A 19,226-nucleotide genomic window follows, 5' to 3' on the forward strand; every position below is an offset into this window, starting at 1 on the left:
AAAACTGAAAAATATATTTTTATCCCAGGATGTTACCTAGGATCGACCTTTCTAACCCGCCCCAAGGACTCTAACTAGGAGTTCTCCAGTGATGCTTGGTTGAGTCCTGTTTACTCTTGGGCTGCACACTGGCAGCCGCTGGCAACTCCTTCGCATGTGCTACCATAGCCTGGTTATACTCCTCAGTGTGTTTTTGCCTTAAGTGGAAAACAAGTTTGTCGTTTCCACCTATAGTGGGAACATCTTTTTTGCATATTTTGCAAAGTATTGTGCTTTGTTGGAGGTTGTTGGAGTAACTCGCTTTTTAGGTACTAAGTCATCATTGAAGGCTTCTTGCAGCTCTTGATCTTAGACTTGCCTGTGCTAGTCTTGTTGCTTGCACTTAGGGATGTAAATGCATGGCAAAATATTGCTATATGACATTTTTATATCTGGTATTATCATGGGCAACATGATATAGCACACTTATACAATGAGAAACCTCGTAACCAACCCTTTAAAGTACCCTAAGAAGCCTGTGCATAAATTTACTTTGGAGAGTTGGTGCCATTGTAAAGGACAGACAGTATGTAAAAATATACATATTACTGCATTACTGCAAGTATTGTGTCATACCATCTTCACTGTATTATCACATTTCCTGAAAAGACACTGTTCAAACATTCTGTAAAGGTAGTTGTTGTATATCTGTCACTTAAATGTCTCTCTAAAAGGTTGTTCCATACATCTTTAAGTAATCATCTAAGTTGTTGTTATGGCTAAATGTTTTGTCAGATCTCCACGTCTGAATAGTAAGTGTCTTTGTCTGCTTGCATTTACATTTTCAGTGTGAAATGAGAGTGAGGAAAAAGATAATAAGATACCAAACAAGATATGCTGCAATTTAGAGTATACTAAAACACACAACAGGCAAAACTAGTTTTTTGTTGAGCTACTCACTATACTAACAGTAAAAGTCATTTACATAGAAATGACAACAATCCTTTTCATCCACATGAGATCCAATCTATCTCTATTTTGGGAGTGCAATATAATTCAAATTTAGAAAAGGACAGTCAAGCAAAGAAGTGAGGAAAACAAATGTAACAAACAATTGTTGTAACAAAGAATGAAGAGTTTAACAAGGATAAAATGAAACTAATAAATTTGAATGACTTCAAACGCATCAAAATATGGTCAGGTGCGTACCTTTGAGTCTCTTGAGCCTGACTTGGCTAGGTAGATGGTACTTCTTTGACAGCTTTTATCCAAACATGCAGGAAGGAGATGGTCCTGATAGCCATCGCCATCTGCCAGAAACATACACAAAACGTTACATCGCAAAGCAACAAATTTTGATTGAACACAGGGGTAGTGTGATGCTTTACTTTCAAAAGCTGTGCTATTTTCATATTTTTATTCCATTACAATGTCTCACTTTTTTTCTCATGTAGGAGACGGATAACAGGAGCACCTGCTTGTTTTTCACAAGCAAACACAAATCTAAGCAGCACTCGTCTCTTTGATGCCTTTTAACAATGTCAGTAGAGTTGAGTATCATTTTCTCAACTGATTTCCATTGCTATTAATTATTCTAATCATGATGCCGTGCAGGGTTCTGATGTACAAACAAGGACAGAGCCTCCAAAATCTAAACAACAGCTTTTCAAAGCACAAAACACTTGAGTGCACCAGGTATGGCTTTGCCGCACAAACTAAGTTAAAATGGCCCAAAAACCCGTCATTAAACCATGCTGACTGAATCTTAAATGTTTCAACACATTTACATCAGCAAGGATAGACAAAAAGTGCTAATTGTGTTCTTCTCAGTGTTTCTTACTTCTCCAGGTCATGAAACAGAAAGAACGTAGATGATAAGGATAGATAGAGCAGACAGACTGCTTGAATTCCTATAAGCCATTAAACTACAATATTTTGCATATATTCTAGCAACTGGTGTATATCCAGTATAGTTCAAACATGGAAAAGTACATAAACAAAACCTCTCCCCTGTCAACACTGTTGAATCAAGAATTTTCTTTACATGTATTTTAGTTCTTGGGGGGGCACTAATAGAACTTCTTATAATGTTTTTGTTGCTGTTGTTTTAAGTCGTCTGTTTTTTGTTGAGTAACATGAGACTTTTACAGAAATATCTGTTAGAAACAAATACTGAGAGGATTTCATTGACTGATGACACCAGTGCCATTATCAGCTGTGCTTTTAAATTAGATTCTTCATCAGTTCTCTCATTGATTCTTGATCAATTTACTATGTAAAAAAAAGTAGGCCAAAGCAGCTTTTTGGCGTCAATGAAAACAGCATAGAAGATGACTAGCAAAAAGCCTCCATATGACTCAGGTGTGAAATGACTCGAATAAGTTTGATTTCATTGCTGCGCAATGCGGCATCTTCAATAGAAATAGTAAACTTGTATGTATTGAATTTTGATGGATTGGAAAATGTTCCTCAAATTCTAATATGAGTGAATTTGAGTTTGTAAAAAATGACACAGAATTGTGTTATTGTCCAGTTTCTTGCAAATATTGAAGTAAAGTCACATTTCTTTGACTCGCACGAGTTCAGGACCTTTTCTCCTATTGCGGATATTTTGACTTGCCAAAGCAGAGGGATCACAGGTGCGCTCAATAAAAATAATGAGCACTGAATTCCAATTGAGTATTAAATCTTCAGAGCCTTGCAATGATACAGGCATGCTTGCTGAATTATTAAGATGAGATTTAGTAAATTAAGTGAAGCCATCATCACCTTCGCTACTTACACCTGTGTTCTTCTTGTTGTAACAGGAAATCTTCCATAACTAAACAATTTACTTTGGCTTAAAAGCACACATCAAAACACTAGAAAGACACAAATAACAAAAGGTTTGAATATCAAGTAAATGGTTTGTTGCACAGCTTCTAACATTTTGCTGGGCCAGTTCATAAAAACACACCACTTGCTCTGTGTTCATGGGTTGGCATGTATTGACACCAGACATAAAGTGGTGAAACTGCTTCCAGGCTTCTCATCGCATGGTTTATCTGAATTCGTTTCAACAGGACAGAGCAACACTCCCAAACAGATGCTGTGCCATGTGGAAGGAGAAAACTGAATGACATTGATGATGAATGACAGTACAAAGCAGGGGAGGAGAAGAAGCTGAACATGTCTGTCAGGGGCAACTGAGCGAGTGGCAGAGAGGGGGGAAAAGTGAGTCAGATAATGAGATGCACTACAAAACAGAACAAGTCTAAAGGTCATTAAAGCCAAGTTTTCTTTAAATAACGCACAAAATATCAAAAAATTTCCTGTTGTGATGCAAACACACACTCAATTTTATTTATATAGCGCCAAACCACAACAGCAGTTGTATCAAAGTGCTTTATATATAGTAAAGGTAGATGTATTTATTTGTTATAATTTTTAATACTGGTGGCTGATAAAATTTCAACAAAATAAACATTAAAAAAGGTGTGTTTTTTTTTTAAATATAGCTTATTTCCAGATTTTATATTCTTAAAATTGGCTTCTGAGTAAGCAATGATACATTTCTTTTCTTTTCTGTCTTATTTAAACTTTAATATTCATGAAATATTACAGTTTCAGACTACCAGAGGCTTAAGTAATATCATCTTTTGCAGCCTTGGTGAGAATGTTTGCTTATGTTTACTTCTCCCATCACAGCCAACACACTCAGGACCTTCTGTTGACGTAAGACTGTGGTACCATGTGACAGAGAGATATAGGAAATTATTCTTTAATGCATAATCCCAGTTCCATGCAGTCTCTGGAGAAGATGTGGAGTTGGAGTGGTGTAGGCATTTGAAAGACGGGCAGGTCCTATCACAAAGAATGAATTGTAGGAGGCCAGTATTTTGGGAACGTGACCGCTATTTGTTAATAAATGTCGGTATATGCTAGCCTTTACTGCATCCCCCAATGTTGTAGAACACAATTCCAGCAACTCTAGCTCAGTTAGCACACAACCAAGCAGAAGCTGCAAATATTGACATAAAAATACTATAATGTACTATTAGGTGGAAAGCAAAAACATGGTTTTAGGTGTGGGCAATGCTTCTGATTTATGTCATCACTGTGGGTGTAATGGAAACAAAGTGAAATGCAGAAAATGAACGCATTTGGACATTTTTGCAGTGTGGGATGTCGAGAGGCTGTAGGGAAAGAAACAGGAAAAAAAAGAGACTGTGAGAGAAAATGAGTGCAAATTTAGTCCTACAGAGGATGTCACTCGCCACTCTGCCTCTGATGCTTACTGTCAGTTCTGCTATACACACAAACACACCCCAACATTAGCTCCCTCTGTCCCACCTGCCCTCTCCTCATTGAATACCTTCTTTCATCTATCTACCCATCTGTCTCTTTTATTTATGTTATGCTCTCCTTCACCCGTCCCCTCTTGCCCTCCTCCTCTTCTAGCTCACATGATATTCCTTCCTCAGTCTTAAAAGTTTCTTTTCCTCAGTCTGTCTTTCCTCTTTGTTCAACCTCATTCTCTCCCTCACTCTTCCCTACCTCCCTCCCTCCCTCCCGCTTTTCATCTCCCGCTACCACTGATGATGCATGTTGTGATGTAGATTGGATGAGAGAGTCGCAGAGGGAGGAAACTGCAGGTATGGATTGAAATGGAGAAGGCAGTGAGGAGAGGGGAAGTCTGGAAAGGGTTGGTCAGAGAAGGAGGCGAAACAGAGCTAAATAGCTAGAGAGAAAGAGAAAAAGGAGAGGATATACAAAGACTGATGGTATCCACTGTGACCTGATAGGATTCATAGCACACAGACAAAACAGCAGCAATAACTATGCAAATCATAATATGCATCTGCACAATAATTCAACAAGAGCCCTTGAGTCATTGTCCTGTGTGTAAGTTTGGCAAGTATCTGCATGCTATGCTGTATATGTTAGGAGTCTATAGGAAAATGGCCCTAGGCTTTCCTGACAACAAATTTTTGGGCTCAATCACTAGTCATAAAGAATACCGAATTCAATTCCCTCATTAGGTTAGAAAGGTAGACGAACCAGAGCATATTAGATTAGGTATTGGGTGACTGGATAACAGCTTGTGACTAACAAGTTATCAGTCAATGAGAAGCAGTGTCAGTTTCAGTGAGATTCCCCCGCATTCACAATGGATGGCTTCAAAATCTAAGACAACGATAGCCTAAGTGCCCAGCTTGAGGCATCAGGATTTCACTGTCTTTGATCATGACACTGTAAGCACATGCACGCATCGTGATAAAACAGGGCCATATAAGATGAAAATTATATCTGACAGGTCTATAGAGATCTCCCAAACAAGATAAATGTAAACTGTGACTTATCTTTTTTTTGTCCAACTCTTATTATTGTGTGATTCACTTTGACTGAAAGATAATCACGCTGTAAGCTTTGAAGCTATTGTTTTGATATTTTAGTTGCTTTAGGGAACTCATGCCAAATGTTGCCAACTGGCATCTTGACTGGCTAAATACCAGTTCCTGTCTGCCATTTACCCATGGATCTATATACAATCATCATTAAACCCATTGAAAATAGTAAGGGAGAAAACAAAACAGAACAAAACGCATCTTCAGGAGGTTCTAAGCTACCTGTGTTTTTTTGTTTTATTATTATTTTTAATAAATCAGCACTGCTACTTTTTACCTCATGACTCATGTAGTAAGTCTGTGTTATGTCTCTATTACTGTGGATTTAAGGGGGAAAAAACTAACTAAACTCCTATACAGAAAGCACATACACAACACTAAGAACATGTGCAACCTCAATCTAAAATTAATTCAAAAATTAAGTGCTAATTAGTGTGTAGATTGTTGTGGGTGAGTTCTTCTAATTGAGAGTGCCACTTTTTCATAATTACTGTGCAGCAGACACTGGAATAAGAAAGAGGAACTCTTGGGGTTCTACCTTCAATGAAGGACACTTTTGTGAGATATACTTTGTAATTTGCATCAAATTGCATATTAAAATGTGCAAATGAATATCTGAACTTGGAAACCGTAAACCCAGGAGAATAAATCTTTTGCATTTGCATTGGAACATCTCTAAATGCAAGGGATGTCACTAAATGGTGCCTGATTAGGAGATTTTATTTTTCCAATTGCCACATTTTCACTTCATTAACATGGTCTGGAGGGATGTCTTTCACATAAACGTAGATGCATAATGTTAAGTGATATTGCTTATACAACCCACTCTGATCGTGACTAGCCCACCAGCACTTCACTACCTCTGTTTTACAGGTATATCCACTTCTCCTGGAGTCTGAGACAAAAGGAAAGTGATGGAGAATGTGAGACTGAAAAAGCAAAGCGAGTGCGATGGCAGAGTAGACTGGCTGAAAACAAGACAAGACTGCCAGTAAAAGAAAGAAAAAACACACAGACACAAAAAGGGGGGGGGGGGGGGGGGGGAACTGTGAAAGGTATGCAGTGGTTGAAGAGAGAATGAGGCAGAAAAGAGGGAGAAGGCCAGAGGTTGGATGTAGCACAATATAATAAGATGAGTGGAGAAGAAAATGCCTGGGGGGAGAGCGGAGAGAAATAGGCTGTTAACATACTGACTTACCTGCACGCACACACACACACACACACACACACACACACACACACACACACACACACACACACACACACACACACATTGTTGAGCACACGCATACACACACAGCATGATGACAGCTTTTCCAATTTTAAATATCACTTCCAAACACAATCCCGTGTCGCTGTCTGAAAAATCTCCCTATCCTAGTGAGCTGCTGGTCGCTGAGCCGCCTCCCTACATCCTACCTGCGCTGACGCGAGCTGACACACTCGGTTGTGGGACTTCGTTGTGCTTTACCTAATGATGAATTATGCATTGGCCGCTGTCACTTTGAAAAATGCAATTACCTCAGTGATAAGGCAGATGGGCCTGTTTTGTCTGGCATATGCTGTGCATCTATTAAGAGTGTACTGCTGGAAAAAGAACTGCAAGCACACAAACATGGATGTGTGAACAGATTCCCGTACGCTTTCATGAACAATCGCATACACATGCACATAAACAAGTGCATGCACGCTTCAAGTTTAGCCAATGTATGCTGTCTGTGCATGCTGCTGAGACAATTGGACAGTTTCTTTCACTTTTAAATTACTGACACATGTATTTTCACAAGACTATTACTTAACCTTAAATCTCTGCCTACACCCAGAGGTGATGGTGTAGGCCAGAAAGGTTCCAGTCAATAAAGCGAAGATTTGTGACTTTTGAAAGTTAAAAAAAGGTGTTCTGGTCAGTAGTCAAACTCTAAAGCAAGGGAACGAACCTTAAGCACAAAGCTGAGTTTTGCTAGAGTGAGCTGAAGAAAATAAACTTTAAATTAAATTAAAAAGCCAAATTAGGGGCATTTCTAAAGAAATCTCAGACTCAGATTTTTTGGATGCATGTACTATAGATAAGGGAAAATGACTTGAATGTGCAAAGAGGGAAATTATGAGCCATTTTATTTTTTTCCTTATGCATTTTCAGTGACAGCGGACACTTAACCCTTCGGTGATGATCCTTTGGTGACGAGACACTAGAATAATTTGCCATTTGAGAACAGGTTACCACATGCCAAAGATGCAGTCAAGCACATACTCACCAGTAACAGAACTTTCCAGCCACCAAACACAGTGCAGTAATGATAAGAATCAATTGTCTTTTCATTTTTTTTATTACTGTTGCTATTTTTATGATAAAATATTTAATATTTTTAATAAAAAAAGAAATTTTAAGAAACAGAAAATGACAGAAACATGTAGAGAACAGACAGGACAGCAGACACAGATGTAAATCTATGGGGGAAAATCTGGTGGAAGACAGAAAACCAGAGGTAGAAGGGTAGAGTGAGAATTGACATTGTGATGTGTGATGGAAATAATTCCCACTCCAAATCACAGAGGGATGCAATGCTGCTCTATTTCATTCTCTCCTCTCTCCTATTGCTTTTATTATCCTCCCTGCCATCTTTCCTCCTCCCTCTCCAGATCATCTACCTTGGCTCTTTTTCTATATTTCACCCTTTTTTCCACCTCACTTCATACCACCTTTGAAATGTGCCATTTGCCCTCACTCTTTCCTTTTCCACTTTCTCATGCATTTAGGTTTTTAAGGTAAATTCACAAGGTGCTCATTAATTAACCTAAGCGGAAGCTGGTCAGAGAGACTCACAGGAGGGCTGCACACAGAGAAACAAACGCTGCATAATAAGATTGGCAAAGTGCGACTGGATGGCAGAAACAGACTGGATCAGGTACGTAGGAGGACAATTTCAGTAGGTAGATAAAGAAAAACCATTGGAGCACACACAAAAATGGGACTTACATGACTTTAGCAATTTGTATAAATAACAAAGATGAAGTAGAAGAGGATTTATGTCAATACTGTCATCACTCAAGCTGCATCTATTTGTAGAATTTACAGGTAAGAACTATGTTTTCTTCAAGCTGAAGTAAATCAATTTTGGACATTTGGCACTAAAATATAATAAGTCTTCTTTCAGGTTTGTATTTGACAAAAATAACCACAATCTCCTTTGAATTATACTGCATTCACTCTCAATGGCACAGAGCATCTCTCTTTGTATCAGTGTCTTTTGCATCTCAGAGCCCAGAGACAAAACCATAGGTTATAATGAGGAATGCATTTTGAGCTAACATCACCTTATACAGCGTGACTGATGGAACCTGAACTAAATGTAACAATTTATTCAGTTATTTCTTTTAAACACCATTGCTTCATATATTGTAAAACTAATCATAACCACTAAAGTAAAGTGAACAGAGTAAAGTAATGCTTATAAGAACACTCAACAAAATAACTAAATGGATTAAAAGACAGAAAAAGGGTGATAGCTGGTCTTCCACTAGTGTAATAACAATCTGTGACACCCAAAGCTGTTTAGATGAAGAACAGACGGCGACGTAAGAAAACAAGAGCAGAAAATTAGTAAGCCGTAGATAGGAGATACAGAGTAGATCAAGAGAAATAAAGAAAGACACTGACAGCTGAAGAGGGGCTAAGTGAAGCAAGACAAACCAGGACAATTAAAAAAAAAATCCCTCTGTATTCTGAAGGCATCTTTTTGCCTGGACTTGGCAGATTATTAGAAGCGTGACCCTTAAAGGCTTCTCTCCACCAGTTAACAAGAACAAGATGTGGAAGCGTGCATTTCCAAACTGAAGGAGAAGTGATGAAAAGATTTTTTTTTTTTTTTAAAAAAGGAAAAATAAATTTTATGTCAAGATAAGCTATTAAAAAAAATTCTGAGATAATAAATTCAACACGCGCACAGATTCCCTCAACACAAAGACACCCACATGCAGCCACAGCATATAGGTCATTTTCCCTTTGGCTCATACAATATTGCCAATTTTGGCACAGGGAGTTTGTTCACTAAATATTTGATGGACACCCTTTTGCTGCAGTGAGATTAACACATTAATCTTGCCAATAAGGATGTGTTTATCAGTGTGAAGCCCTTCGTGCATGTGTGTGTGTTCATGTGCATGAGTACCGCACAAGCCCAAAAGTTAATTAAAAATGCATTGAACATTACACAGCTAATAGCAGAACATAACTCAAACTAAGTGATAAGGTTACATAGATTAAAAAAAAAAAAGAAAAACAGAAAAACAAAACTAATGCTAAAAACCAAAGAGCCACAAACTAAGAGATACTACATGCGTGAGATTTTAAATCTACTCTTTAGCATACTTGTAATTTAATTTTCATACAAATATCTATAGCGCTATTCTGCCAGCTTACTTAATATTCACTGCCTGGCTCACAGAAGAGGGTGCATTTGATTGTTTTGAATAAATACAGCAGAAGAAATGTGTTGTCAGCATGAAGCAGCAGACATAAAATCCAAGGAAGAGGAGACCTTACATGAATGAGCACACTGCATCGTTTGCCCTGAAGACATCAAGTGGCCCCCATCTTGCAGCTCCTCAATTACGAGGGATGCGTTTGATTTCTTCCTCTCTTATGCATAATCTAACTCGCCTTTCTCAAAGACCACTACAGCAAGAAAGAATGTGATGATGGATGCGTAGTGATCTCTGAGAAGTGCAGTTCGAAAACATTACAGCGCCATGATTGGGAAAAAAACGAAGATGAAAAAGTCTGAACTGAAGCCAGAGTATGCTACGGGGATAGCATCTAACAATACAAGATGATTCTGATCAACATAATCTAATATAAAAGGGGAAAAAAGATTTAGTAGAGGTGGTTCAGCATCTTCTCAGGATGCCTCCTGGGCATCTCCCTTTGGAGATTTTTTGGGTATGCCCATTGGGGAGAGACCGCAGGCTAAACTCGCTGGAGAGATTATAATCCTCATCTGATCTGGGAATGCCTCAGGAAGGAACTTGGAAAGTTGCTTGGGAGAACGATATCTGGACTACCATGCTTAGTCTGCTGCCACCATGACTTTGCGGAATCAGAAGGTCACGGATGGATGGAGAAAAACCAAACCCTACATACACATGAAAAAATAATATCTCTCTACTGCCTCTGACACTTAGCTGGTCTCAGGTCGTGGAGGTTATTCTATCCAAAATATCAGTCAATAATTTTTTTTTTGGGCACTTCTGTTATGCATCTTACAATAAAGATACACAACCTTCTCTTTAAACTCTTAGACTGAACTGAATCACTTTTTTGAATCCGGTAAAACCAGCTTCCTGGTCATTTTTTACTTTAATGGCTTACAATTTGCAGTAAAAATATGCAAGTTCAGCTGTGGAATTTCTTGCAGAGGTTAAACCAGCAACATCTTCAACTCTGGCGTCAATTTTACATAAGCCACAAACTACTCTGTTCAAACAGATACTATGTCAACAGCGTCTTACAGTTCTTATATGCTTATCCTTTTCATTGCTAATGAAACTATCACAACTAATTATTGTTAGTGTGAGCAGTAAACTGGTCAGTTAGCCAATTTTCTGAAAACATTCTGCAACCATAGTAGTTTCATGGTAATTTAAGGTATTTTAACAAGTATAATAATGAGAATAATAATAATAATAAGAAGAAGAATCATAAAAAATTTAACTACATGGCATCTGTCAAAAACAAAGTGACTTAGAGATGTAAGCAACAGAAAGAGAGAAAGAAAATAATTATTGTATTATATAAAGTAGTATAATCTCATATAAAAGTAAGCTCAATACTGAAATACTCACTTGTAAAGTTAAAATAAAAATCAGTCCAGAGTCTTTTTTCATAATGGAGTCCAGAGGATCAGTCTACCGTGGTTTCAGTTCAAGAAATTATTAACAGAGTTGTGTAGGAGGACCTCCTGCTGCTTGCAGGTTCAAAATAGATTGGCACATTGGAGTGAGTGAGTTAGTGTTATTGGAGTCAAATCAAAATCAATTTGAAATTCATCCAAACAAAACTTAATGCTTCAAGAGAATCTGACATTGAGACAGAGTATATAATGAGCCAAGGACCGAAACACTTCACATGTCCACTGGAAAGTGTTAAATTACAGTTACTGGTGCTCAAATAATCCCACACTAATGTTAAGACTAAACAATATGTTCAGTTCGATCAGATGTTTCTATATCAGTTTTGTAGTATTGCTTTCAAATGAGCCAGCTTGATAACTTTGACTCTTCTCTATTTGAGCAATCATTCACATACTTCCCCTTTTATTTTACTTTGTACATCATCAGACTGTTAAATGAAAGTGTTACTTACTTTTAAAAACAAGCACAAGAAGGCACCAAAAGACAATGCTGCCCTAACTGAGGTGACAGCACTGTCAAGATGACCAGCCAACTTTGTGGCATGCAGGCTGCAGCCTGGAGATTAGCGAGCCAGCAGAGATTTACAGCGGATAAATGTAAAGCTCATCTGAACAATGAATAGCGCTGGCCAAGATTGTTTGAAGGGATAAGATGTCCACAAAAATCTGGCTATGGGATTATGAGTGTGTATAATAGAGTTTTATATTGTAGTGTGTGCCTGCCACTGTGCATGGATGAGATTAGCCTGCCAGTTAAGGAATGAGCATATCTGGGCTGTAAGTATTTGGAAACAGACAGTGAAACTGTCAAACCTCAAAACACAACATAGTCCTGTTTGATAGCCTTTGAAGCATCAATGCAGAAAGAGCTTTCAGGACTTCAGGCGGAAAGGAATGGATGTCACAGACACACACCAGGACAAATTTCAGTACAATCCAGCCTCGTCCACACAGTGACTAAATTTTGGGAATTTTTATGCACTTTGACTGCACATATTGGTCATTACACATTGTCTTCTTCGATTTTTGTTTTGCTCCATTTTGGCTCTGTTCATATGGCCCTGCTACTGAAAGTACATCCCAGTGCTAGGTTTCAAACCGATAACTGTCTCACATTTACACAGCAAACAAGCAAATGAAAAATCTTTATAATTCTCACCAAAGTCCACAAAGGAAGACTGCCCAATAATTGTAGCTTCGTTTGGCTTTGACATGACTTCAGTCTTGGTGAAGTTCCCGTCCTGATAGATGACAAATGGACAGAAAAAATTAAAGAACAATTCAAATGTTTAGTCAGAGATCCAGCAATAAAAGACAAGTCCAGTTTACCCCTCGCGTGTACCATAAAAAGCTGTAATGTTTCTGGAAAGCAAAAAGTAAAAAGCTTGCTCTTGTTCACTTATCAAGCAAAAACTTTTTGTTTTAATCTTATTAGAAATTTTTGATTTAAACAAAAACAAGACAAAAACATGATTGGTTTATAAATTCTTGAATTACAGGCCAAAATATGCTTTGTGGAATAACTGAAAATTTTAAATAGTCAGTATTCACAACCAGTGTTTTTGTAAGATTTTATTATTATTATTTATTTATGTATTTATTTTATTTTTAAATCATTGCATTTAGCAGAAAAGAAGACAAACCACATTCATGATGAGTTCAACTAATATATGGTAAAGCAACCGCCAATTGTATCCATTCTGGATTATTAAATATTCTTGTATTACATTTTAATTTTAAATACTACAGCAAAATATGTCACTTTTTATATTAATATTTCATCTGTTAAAGCTAAGGTCCCCCCCCACCCCAAGAGAGTAATTGTTCATTTTAATATGACACTGCACCTCATTGCATTTTACATTGCTGGTTTGTGGATTTAGAGAAAACAGTGGCTGTGAGAGTTCTGAAATTTATCGAACCTCTTGGGTAAGTGGTGCCCTTTACATAGGGCAAGGAAAAAAGGCAAGGGTTTAAGTATATCAGTGGGGGGAAAAAGATTTGTATGATGTGTGGGTGCCTTTGCCTAAAAACACATGTGAGTCTGTGCAGTGAGAAACTGTTGCCTGCCGATAACAACATTACTGATTTATGAGAAAGTGACAGAGTAAGAAAGATAGGAAGAGAAGGTGAGGGAGGTACAATAGTTGAGTCAGAGAACACAATCTATACATTATATATAAGTATGTATGTGTGGGTGTGTATATGTGTGGTCAAATATTGTTCTATGCACAAGCTAATAATTGTTGAAATGAATAAACTATGACATGAGAGGTGTGTTATACATGTATAAATTATTGTGCTTTACTAAAGCTGAGAGATTATAGACTCAATAACAATGAGAGGACAAAGGAATCAGACAAATGGCAAACCACAAATTAGCAATTGCACAACAGTAATTTAATAGTTATAATGATGTGAAAACTATTATAACAACACGACTAGAATCAAAATATAAATTTCACTTAATGGTGCTGGGCATGAGATGTAGCAAAACAAGTGGGTAAACTATGAAGACAAAGCTATGATGAAGGAAACCAAAGGTTAATGCAACACTATTACTGCATATTATTAACAATAAACTCCAAAATGGCATTTAAATACAACTGTAACAACACTTGCAGCACGTTTTCCACCTACATTGCAATCCAGTACACTCTGTACGATATTGATTTCTATGTAGACGGAAATCCCACAACACCACAAGATTGCTTGAATATTTCACGCAGATGGAAACGCTGGTTTGGACAAAATCTTTTCCAAAGAAAACTCACGGCTGTGAAATATTTAAGGCTTTCTAATTAGAACGCACTCTATTACTCTATTCTCTTCTACTGTCAGCTGTTTGTAGAATGGTCATAAAATAGCATTAACTGATTAAATTCCAGTTCCAAGCATATTTGGCAAGAACACTAGCAGTGCCTATTCAAAATTTACTGTGGTGCAAAGTGAAAGTGGTGTAATTGAACTTCCAGGGTGTAATCTGAAAATCCCAGCTGTATTGAAAATGGTCCAGGAATGCAGGAGAAGAAAACCTTGAAGTTGATTTTGAGCAAATTTACATTATTTTTTCCACCTAAAGTTTTCGGCTGTTTTGGTTAAACCCAATATATGCAAACGGAAAACAAATCTGATTTTTTAAAGTGGAATCTACTGCCAAGAGAGCAGAGATCAAGTTGGCCAGTTCAAAAATAACAAGAAAGATATCAATGGGAAAGGTGAAAAATAATCAGATCCTCGAAATGATTATTGCCCAAAGCCTCCTGGAAAAGCCAAGACAAAGATCCCAATGTACAATCTCCTGGTCTGTTTTAACAGTCGGAATTCTACATCAGCAGCTGCAGACAACACAAGCAGCCAGAAAGCTGCACTCCAGGGAAAAGCATCCGTCTACTGACAGCATCATCGCTGCCAGGCTCATCCCAAGGTTTGTTAGTTTTCTGGCATAGTCTGACTGCCCCTCCATCCATTTTCAGGCAGCTTAGGCCCTGAATAACATCACCATAGGTACCTTGGACCAGACAGCTGCTGCAAAGCAAGCCTTCATAAGCCCGGTGAATTCACCACATCTGAAAATTTATAACGTGTAATTTGTGCCCTGGTAACAGCAAAGGTAATGGGTCCAGTTATGAGTATAATGGGGGACTCGAAAATTGCTCTACGTGTAAAAGTAGATAGGTTTGGGAAAGAGGAAAGTCATGACTCAGACTCAGTGAGTTCTTTATTTTTTTTTTTTATTGCTGGACTATAAAACACCTTTTTTCTGTTATACTCAAGTGTCCCAGAAAGCCATGACATTGTGACAGTGTGCCAGTATGAACAATAGGTCCCTGAAAGTGAGGCAGTTAGATGAAACTAATTAATCATTAACTTCCTAATTTTCTCCTGACACATGTAAGAAGACATTTTGTGAGAAGACAACCTATTTAGTTGTGGTGATACAGTTCAGTTTGTGCAGGTCCTGGAGAGATAGAGTAGGCAGTGCTAAAAAAGTATTTTTTTCTTCCTGAGAGAGGGCATTTCTGAAATGCCAAAGACTGTTTTTTATCTCGGGGAATTGTCATGGGTTTAATGCTTCCAGAAAAGTATGATAGAAAGTACCTACTTGATCAACTTAATGGCAGCTTCATAGCCATGGTACCCCACTCCACCCTGAGACATTAAGATTAGGAGACTAATGAATAGTGCTGCCAACATGATTGCTCAGTAAGACTTATGACTGTTCAGTCTGAAGTTCCCTTTAGGTTAGTTAGTACTTCAATATTTTGACATCTAAATGGGGCTTTTGCATGACTTGATTGCGTCATAAAGAAGTGGAACATAACAGTCTGACAGAGTTGGCTAGTTGAGCCCTAAAGGTCCAACTCAAATTCCAATTATCGGTTTCATTTTTACTGGGTAAAGAAAGCACTTAGTTTTGAGTTAATAACCTCAGTAGTTAGATAACATATACTAATATTTGTCTTTTAAAACAAAAATATAAAAATGTATAAAATTAATAATTACTTCAGGAAGTTCTCGTTTTTGCATTTAAATATATACACGTCTTGCTAGATTTGCTTTTAAAGCAAACTGAAAGATTATTTCTTGAAGCAATGTGGGATTCATTTGTTTGGTTTTCCCCCTTTGCTAATCATGCAATTCTTAAATACTGCTGACTGCAAGTGAAACCCTAAAAGTGATAATGTTATTGCAGTATTTATTTCCAGTAGGGTTACAGAGCCTTCAAGTCAACACTTACTCACCCAAGGCTGCAATGAAAAACCTGTAGGTATGTTGTTCTGTGCTATTTTAGGGTATTTTGTTGCCATAAGCCTTCAGTAAAAGGCCAATATTAGATTCAATTTAAATTATTTACGATACATAAATTGTGCACTGAAAGGTTAATTCTTTGCATCATGTTTGATGCTTTCAGTCCTGACAAGGCACAAATGTAGAGTTACTTAGCCTGGTGATTTAAATGCACCAAGAGGTACTTTGGCAAAAAGGTTTAAACTATCACTAACAGTAGAAAGTGCAGATTCATGCGTTTGCCAAACCTATTTGTTTCAATTTGGAAAGAACTACTACTTTTGTAACTACTGTGTACTGACTGTACAAACAAATCTTCCAGGGAAAGACTGCAAAGCACAAGTGCACGTTTTTCTATGATTTACAAGAAGTTACAGTGAACGAAAAAAAAATATTTTGTCATACTGACATTTGAAAATGTACAAAGTAATTGATATTTAAACTCATTCAACTTGAATAGTCTGTCAATTTGCTTACAACATTACAATCAATCCACAATTAGGAATGTGGAAGTGGTCCGTTAACTCTCTAGGCATTGACATGAAACATTTTATAGTGTGACTGACTAGTATTGATTGTGTATTGATGTGTGTGTAAACTGACTGATTTGTGAAGATAAAAGGATCAATTTTTGTCATTGTTCCTTATTTCTGTTGACATCACCTTCAACACGTTTCTGTTACTCACACCCACTCATAGGCAAACAGCACAATCACATATGTCCAGCTACTGCACCAAGAGATGCTGTGCTATGCAAAAAAGAAAAAGAAAAAAGAAAATAACAGAAGGGAACAGGGACCAAGTCTATCTTAGAAAACTAAGGGAGATGGGTCAATGTGTCTAAAAACACCACTTAACCAGTATTGTGCATAAGTAAGTCAAATGCTAATGGAAAAGGTGTGTATGCATGAAGTGTTACTGTGCTGGTGCTTTTTGAGCTAAAAACAAGGGAGGCCTGGATCAGCTTGTGCAAGGTATCATCAAGTTCCGCTGGATAGTGTAGTGGTAAGACTACACACCTTCGGAGTGGGAGTCACAAGTTCGATTCCCACCCGGTATCCAGTAAGGGCCCTGGCTAGACCCCCCATGCTAAAAACCAAGCCCTGGAATGGCGCGGCTATGTCTGCAGCCTGTCCGCAGCTCGGACACAAGAATTTCACTACATGTTGTACTCTGTATAATTGTGTATGTGACAAATAAAGGTTGTTTGTTTGTAAGTTCCAAAATTCCAGCAACTAGTGATGCAGGAATCCAGATTTATACAGCTCTTTTACAATACTGATACAGAGTATGAATCCAATTAGGGCTGGGCCATATTATACCGTTCACGGTAATACCGGTACAATGTTAGGCAACGATAAGAAAATGAAATATCGCGATAATATATGGGTAAAACGCGCATGCGCAGTACCTTTGTTTTCATATGCACATGGCCGAAAAAGCACGGCGGTAACGGAGAATGAGAAGGGAGAAAGCGGATCGTTGAGTGAAACGCATGAACCAGAATTGGTTTGTAAAAATGGTGCCACTTCAGTGACGTGGAACTGGTTTGGTGTTTGTCCCTCAGATACCCACCAAAGCATATTTTTTTTGTAGAACATGCAAGTGGGCCGTCGTTATTACCATATTTGCCGGACTAAGGTGCTCGTAAATCTGGGAGTAATCTGGGTCGTAAACTCCGTCCGCTTCAGGTCCCAAAGTCAAACGAACACTGCAGCATCACTGAGAGTTAAAAACTGTCTAAATTCTTTCATCTTTAATAAAATGATCAGCATTGCTGCTTTATCAGGTGTAACTATGAAGTTTAACTTCCAGGCATCCATGAAAACAGAATTTATTACATTTAACGGAGTTAGAAGTTAGCAGGAAGCTAGCTCGCTAGTTTTGCTAGTTACCTAAGCATGATATAGCATGTTCTGACTGAGAGATTTCTGAAAAAATTCAAACGTACAGCTCTGCTATCACTTCCAACATAAATGAAGACAGGAAACTAAACAGCAGTGATGTTTGTAAGGTTACCTAAGTTGGGCTAGGTGGTATATAATGATGTGCTACGTGATCACTAGCGACACAGCTATGTTAGCATAACATAAACAGTGAAGCTGGAGGATGAACGCTAACACTTTTCCACTCGATAAAAGTTAACGTGAAGGTCCCTGATGGTTAGAGACAAATGCAATCGCATGGCAGGATGCTGTAAATGGACCAAACTTCAGTCAGGAGAACAACTGAGATAATCCATCCACAATACGAGGTTAGTCATTAATATACTGCAACAACATGGGAATAGAGCAGCTGTGATAGAATACAGCATTAATGAATGAATGGTACAGAAGTGGAGGAAGCAAGAAGAATGAGTTGAATAAAGTTTGATTTATCTGACTGCTTTGTTTTGCTTAATGTGCCTTATAATCCCGTGCACCTTATGGTCCGAAAAATACGTATTTGACTTTTTTATTTGGCACACTGCAGTTTAATGTTGCAAAGCACCTCTTTTTAACTTCAGTGGATATTATACATGGTTATGCTCAGGATATGTCAGCCCATTTCTACTGGAAATGCCTTTTGGTTAAACTTTCAGCAAGGAATTTGCATTTACACTGTTAAATTTTTTATATAGCTGTAATGCACATAAAAACCAGCTTCTTGTTTAAGTGAAAATAAATGAATGGGTTTTTTTTTGCGCTAGTAAAGTTGTGGAGTTGTATTATGTCTCGCATCAATTATATCGTCAGTTATATCGTTATCGCAAATTTTCAAATATATATCGTGATAAATAGTTTTGGCCATATCGCCCTGCTCTAAATCCAATACCAATTATTATTGAATAAGCTGTATTCCCCATTATAAGGCAAAGATCGTCATTCTCCCTGAACGCCATAAACAGGCCTAACTTAAATGTTGCTTTTGTAACTTGTAATCTGTAAGGCTTAAAAAACAATTTTACTGGTATTTATAGTAAAATTACAGCCAAGGATACAAGATATTATACCAATACCAGGGCCAAATTATTGAGTCAGGATCAAACTGATCTCAATCCAAATATTGGATCAGTGCATCCCTACCATGAGTAAACTCATGGTAGTAAACTCAAAATCACAAAAGCCCCTTAAGGCCATCTTCTAGTGGGTCTTTATATAGCCTCCAGTTAATTCTTGTT

The 19,226-nt window shown here is 37.7% G+C and overlaps 1 protein-coding gene across 1 annotated transcript in view; it reads right to left on the reverse strand.

Moving 5' to 3' along the window:
- The window catches only part of itfg1 (integrin alpha FG-GAP repeat containing 1), a 145,828-nt gene that overhangs the window by 97,285 nt on the left and 29,317 nt on the right, over positions 1-19,226 (reverse strand). The window contains exons 8-9 of the mRNA XM_063480179.1: positions 12,435-12,516; positions 1,189-1,289 (exon numbers count right to left, since the gene is read on the reverse strand). Coding sequence (XP_063336249.1) covers positions 1,189-1,289; positions 12,435-12,516 — 183 coding nt within the window. The remainder of the gene's footprint in view (positions 1-1,188; positions 1,290-12,434; positions 12,517-19,226) is intronic.

The sequence above is a fragment of the Pelmatolapia mariae genome, linkage group LG1 (genome assembly GCF_036321145.2).
Source record: "Pelmatolapia mariae isolate MD_Pm_ZW linkage group LG1, Pm_UMD_F_2, whole genome shotgun sequence".
In the NCBI taxonomy this organism is placed as follows: domain Eukaryota; kingdom Metazoa; phylum Chordata; class Actinopteri; order Cichliformes; family Cichlidae; genus Pelmatolapia; species Pelmatolapia mariae.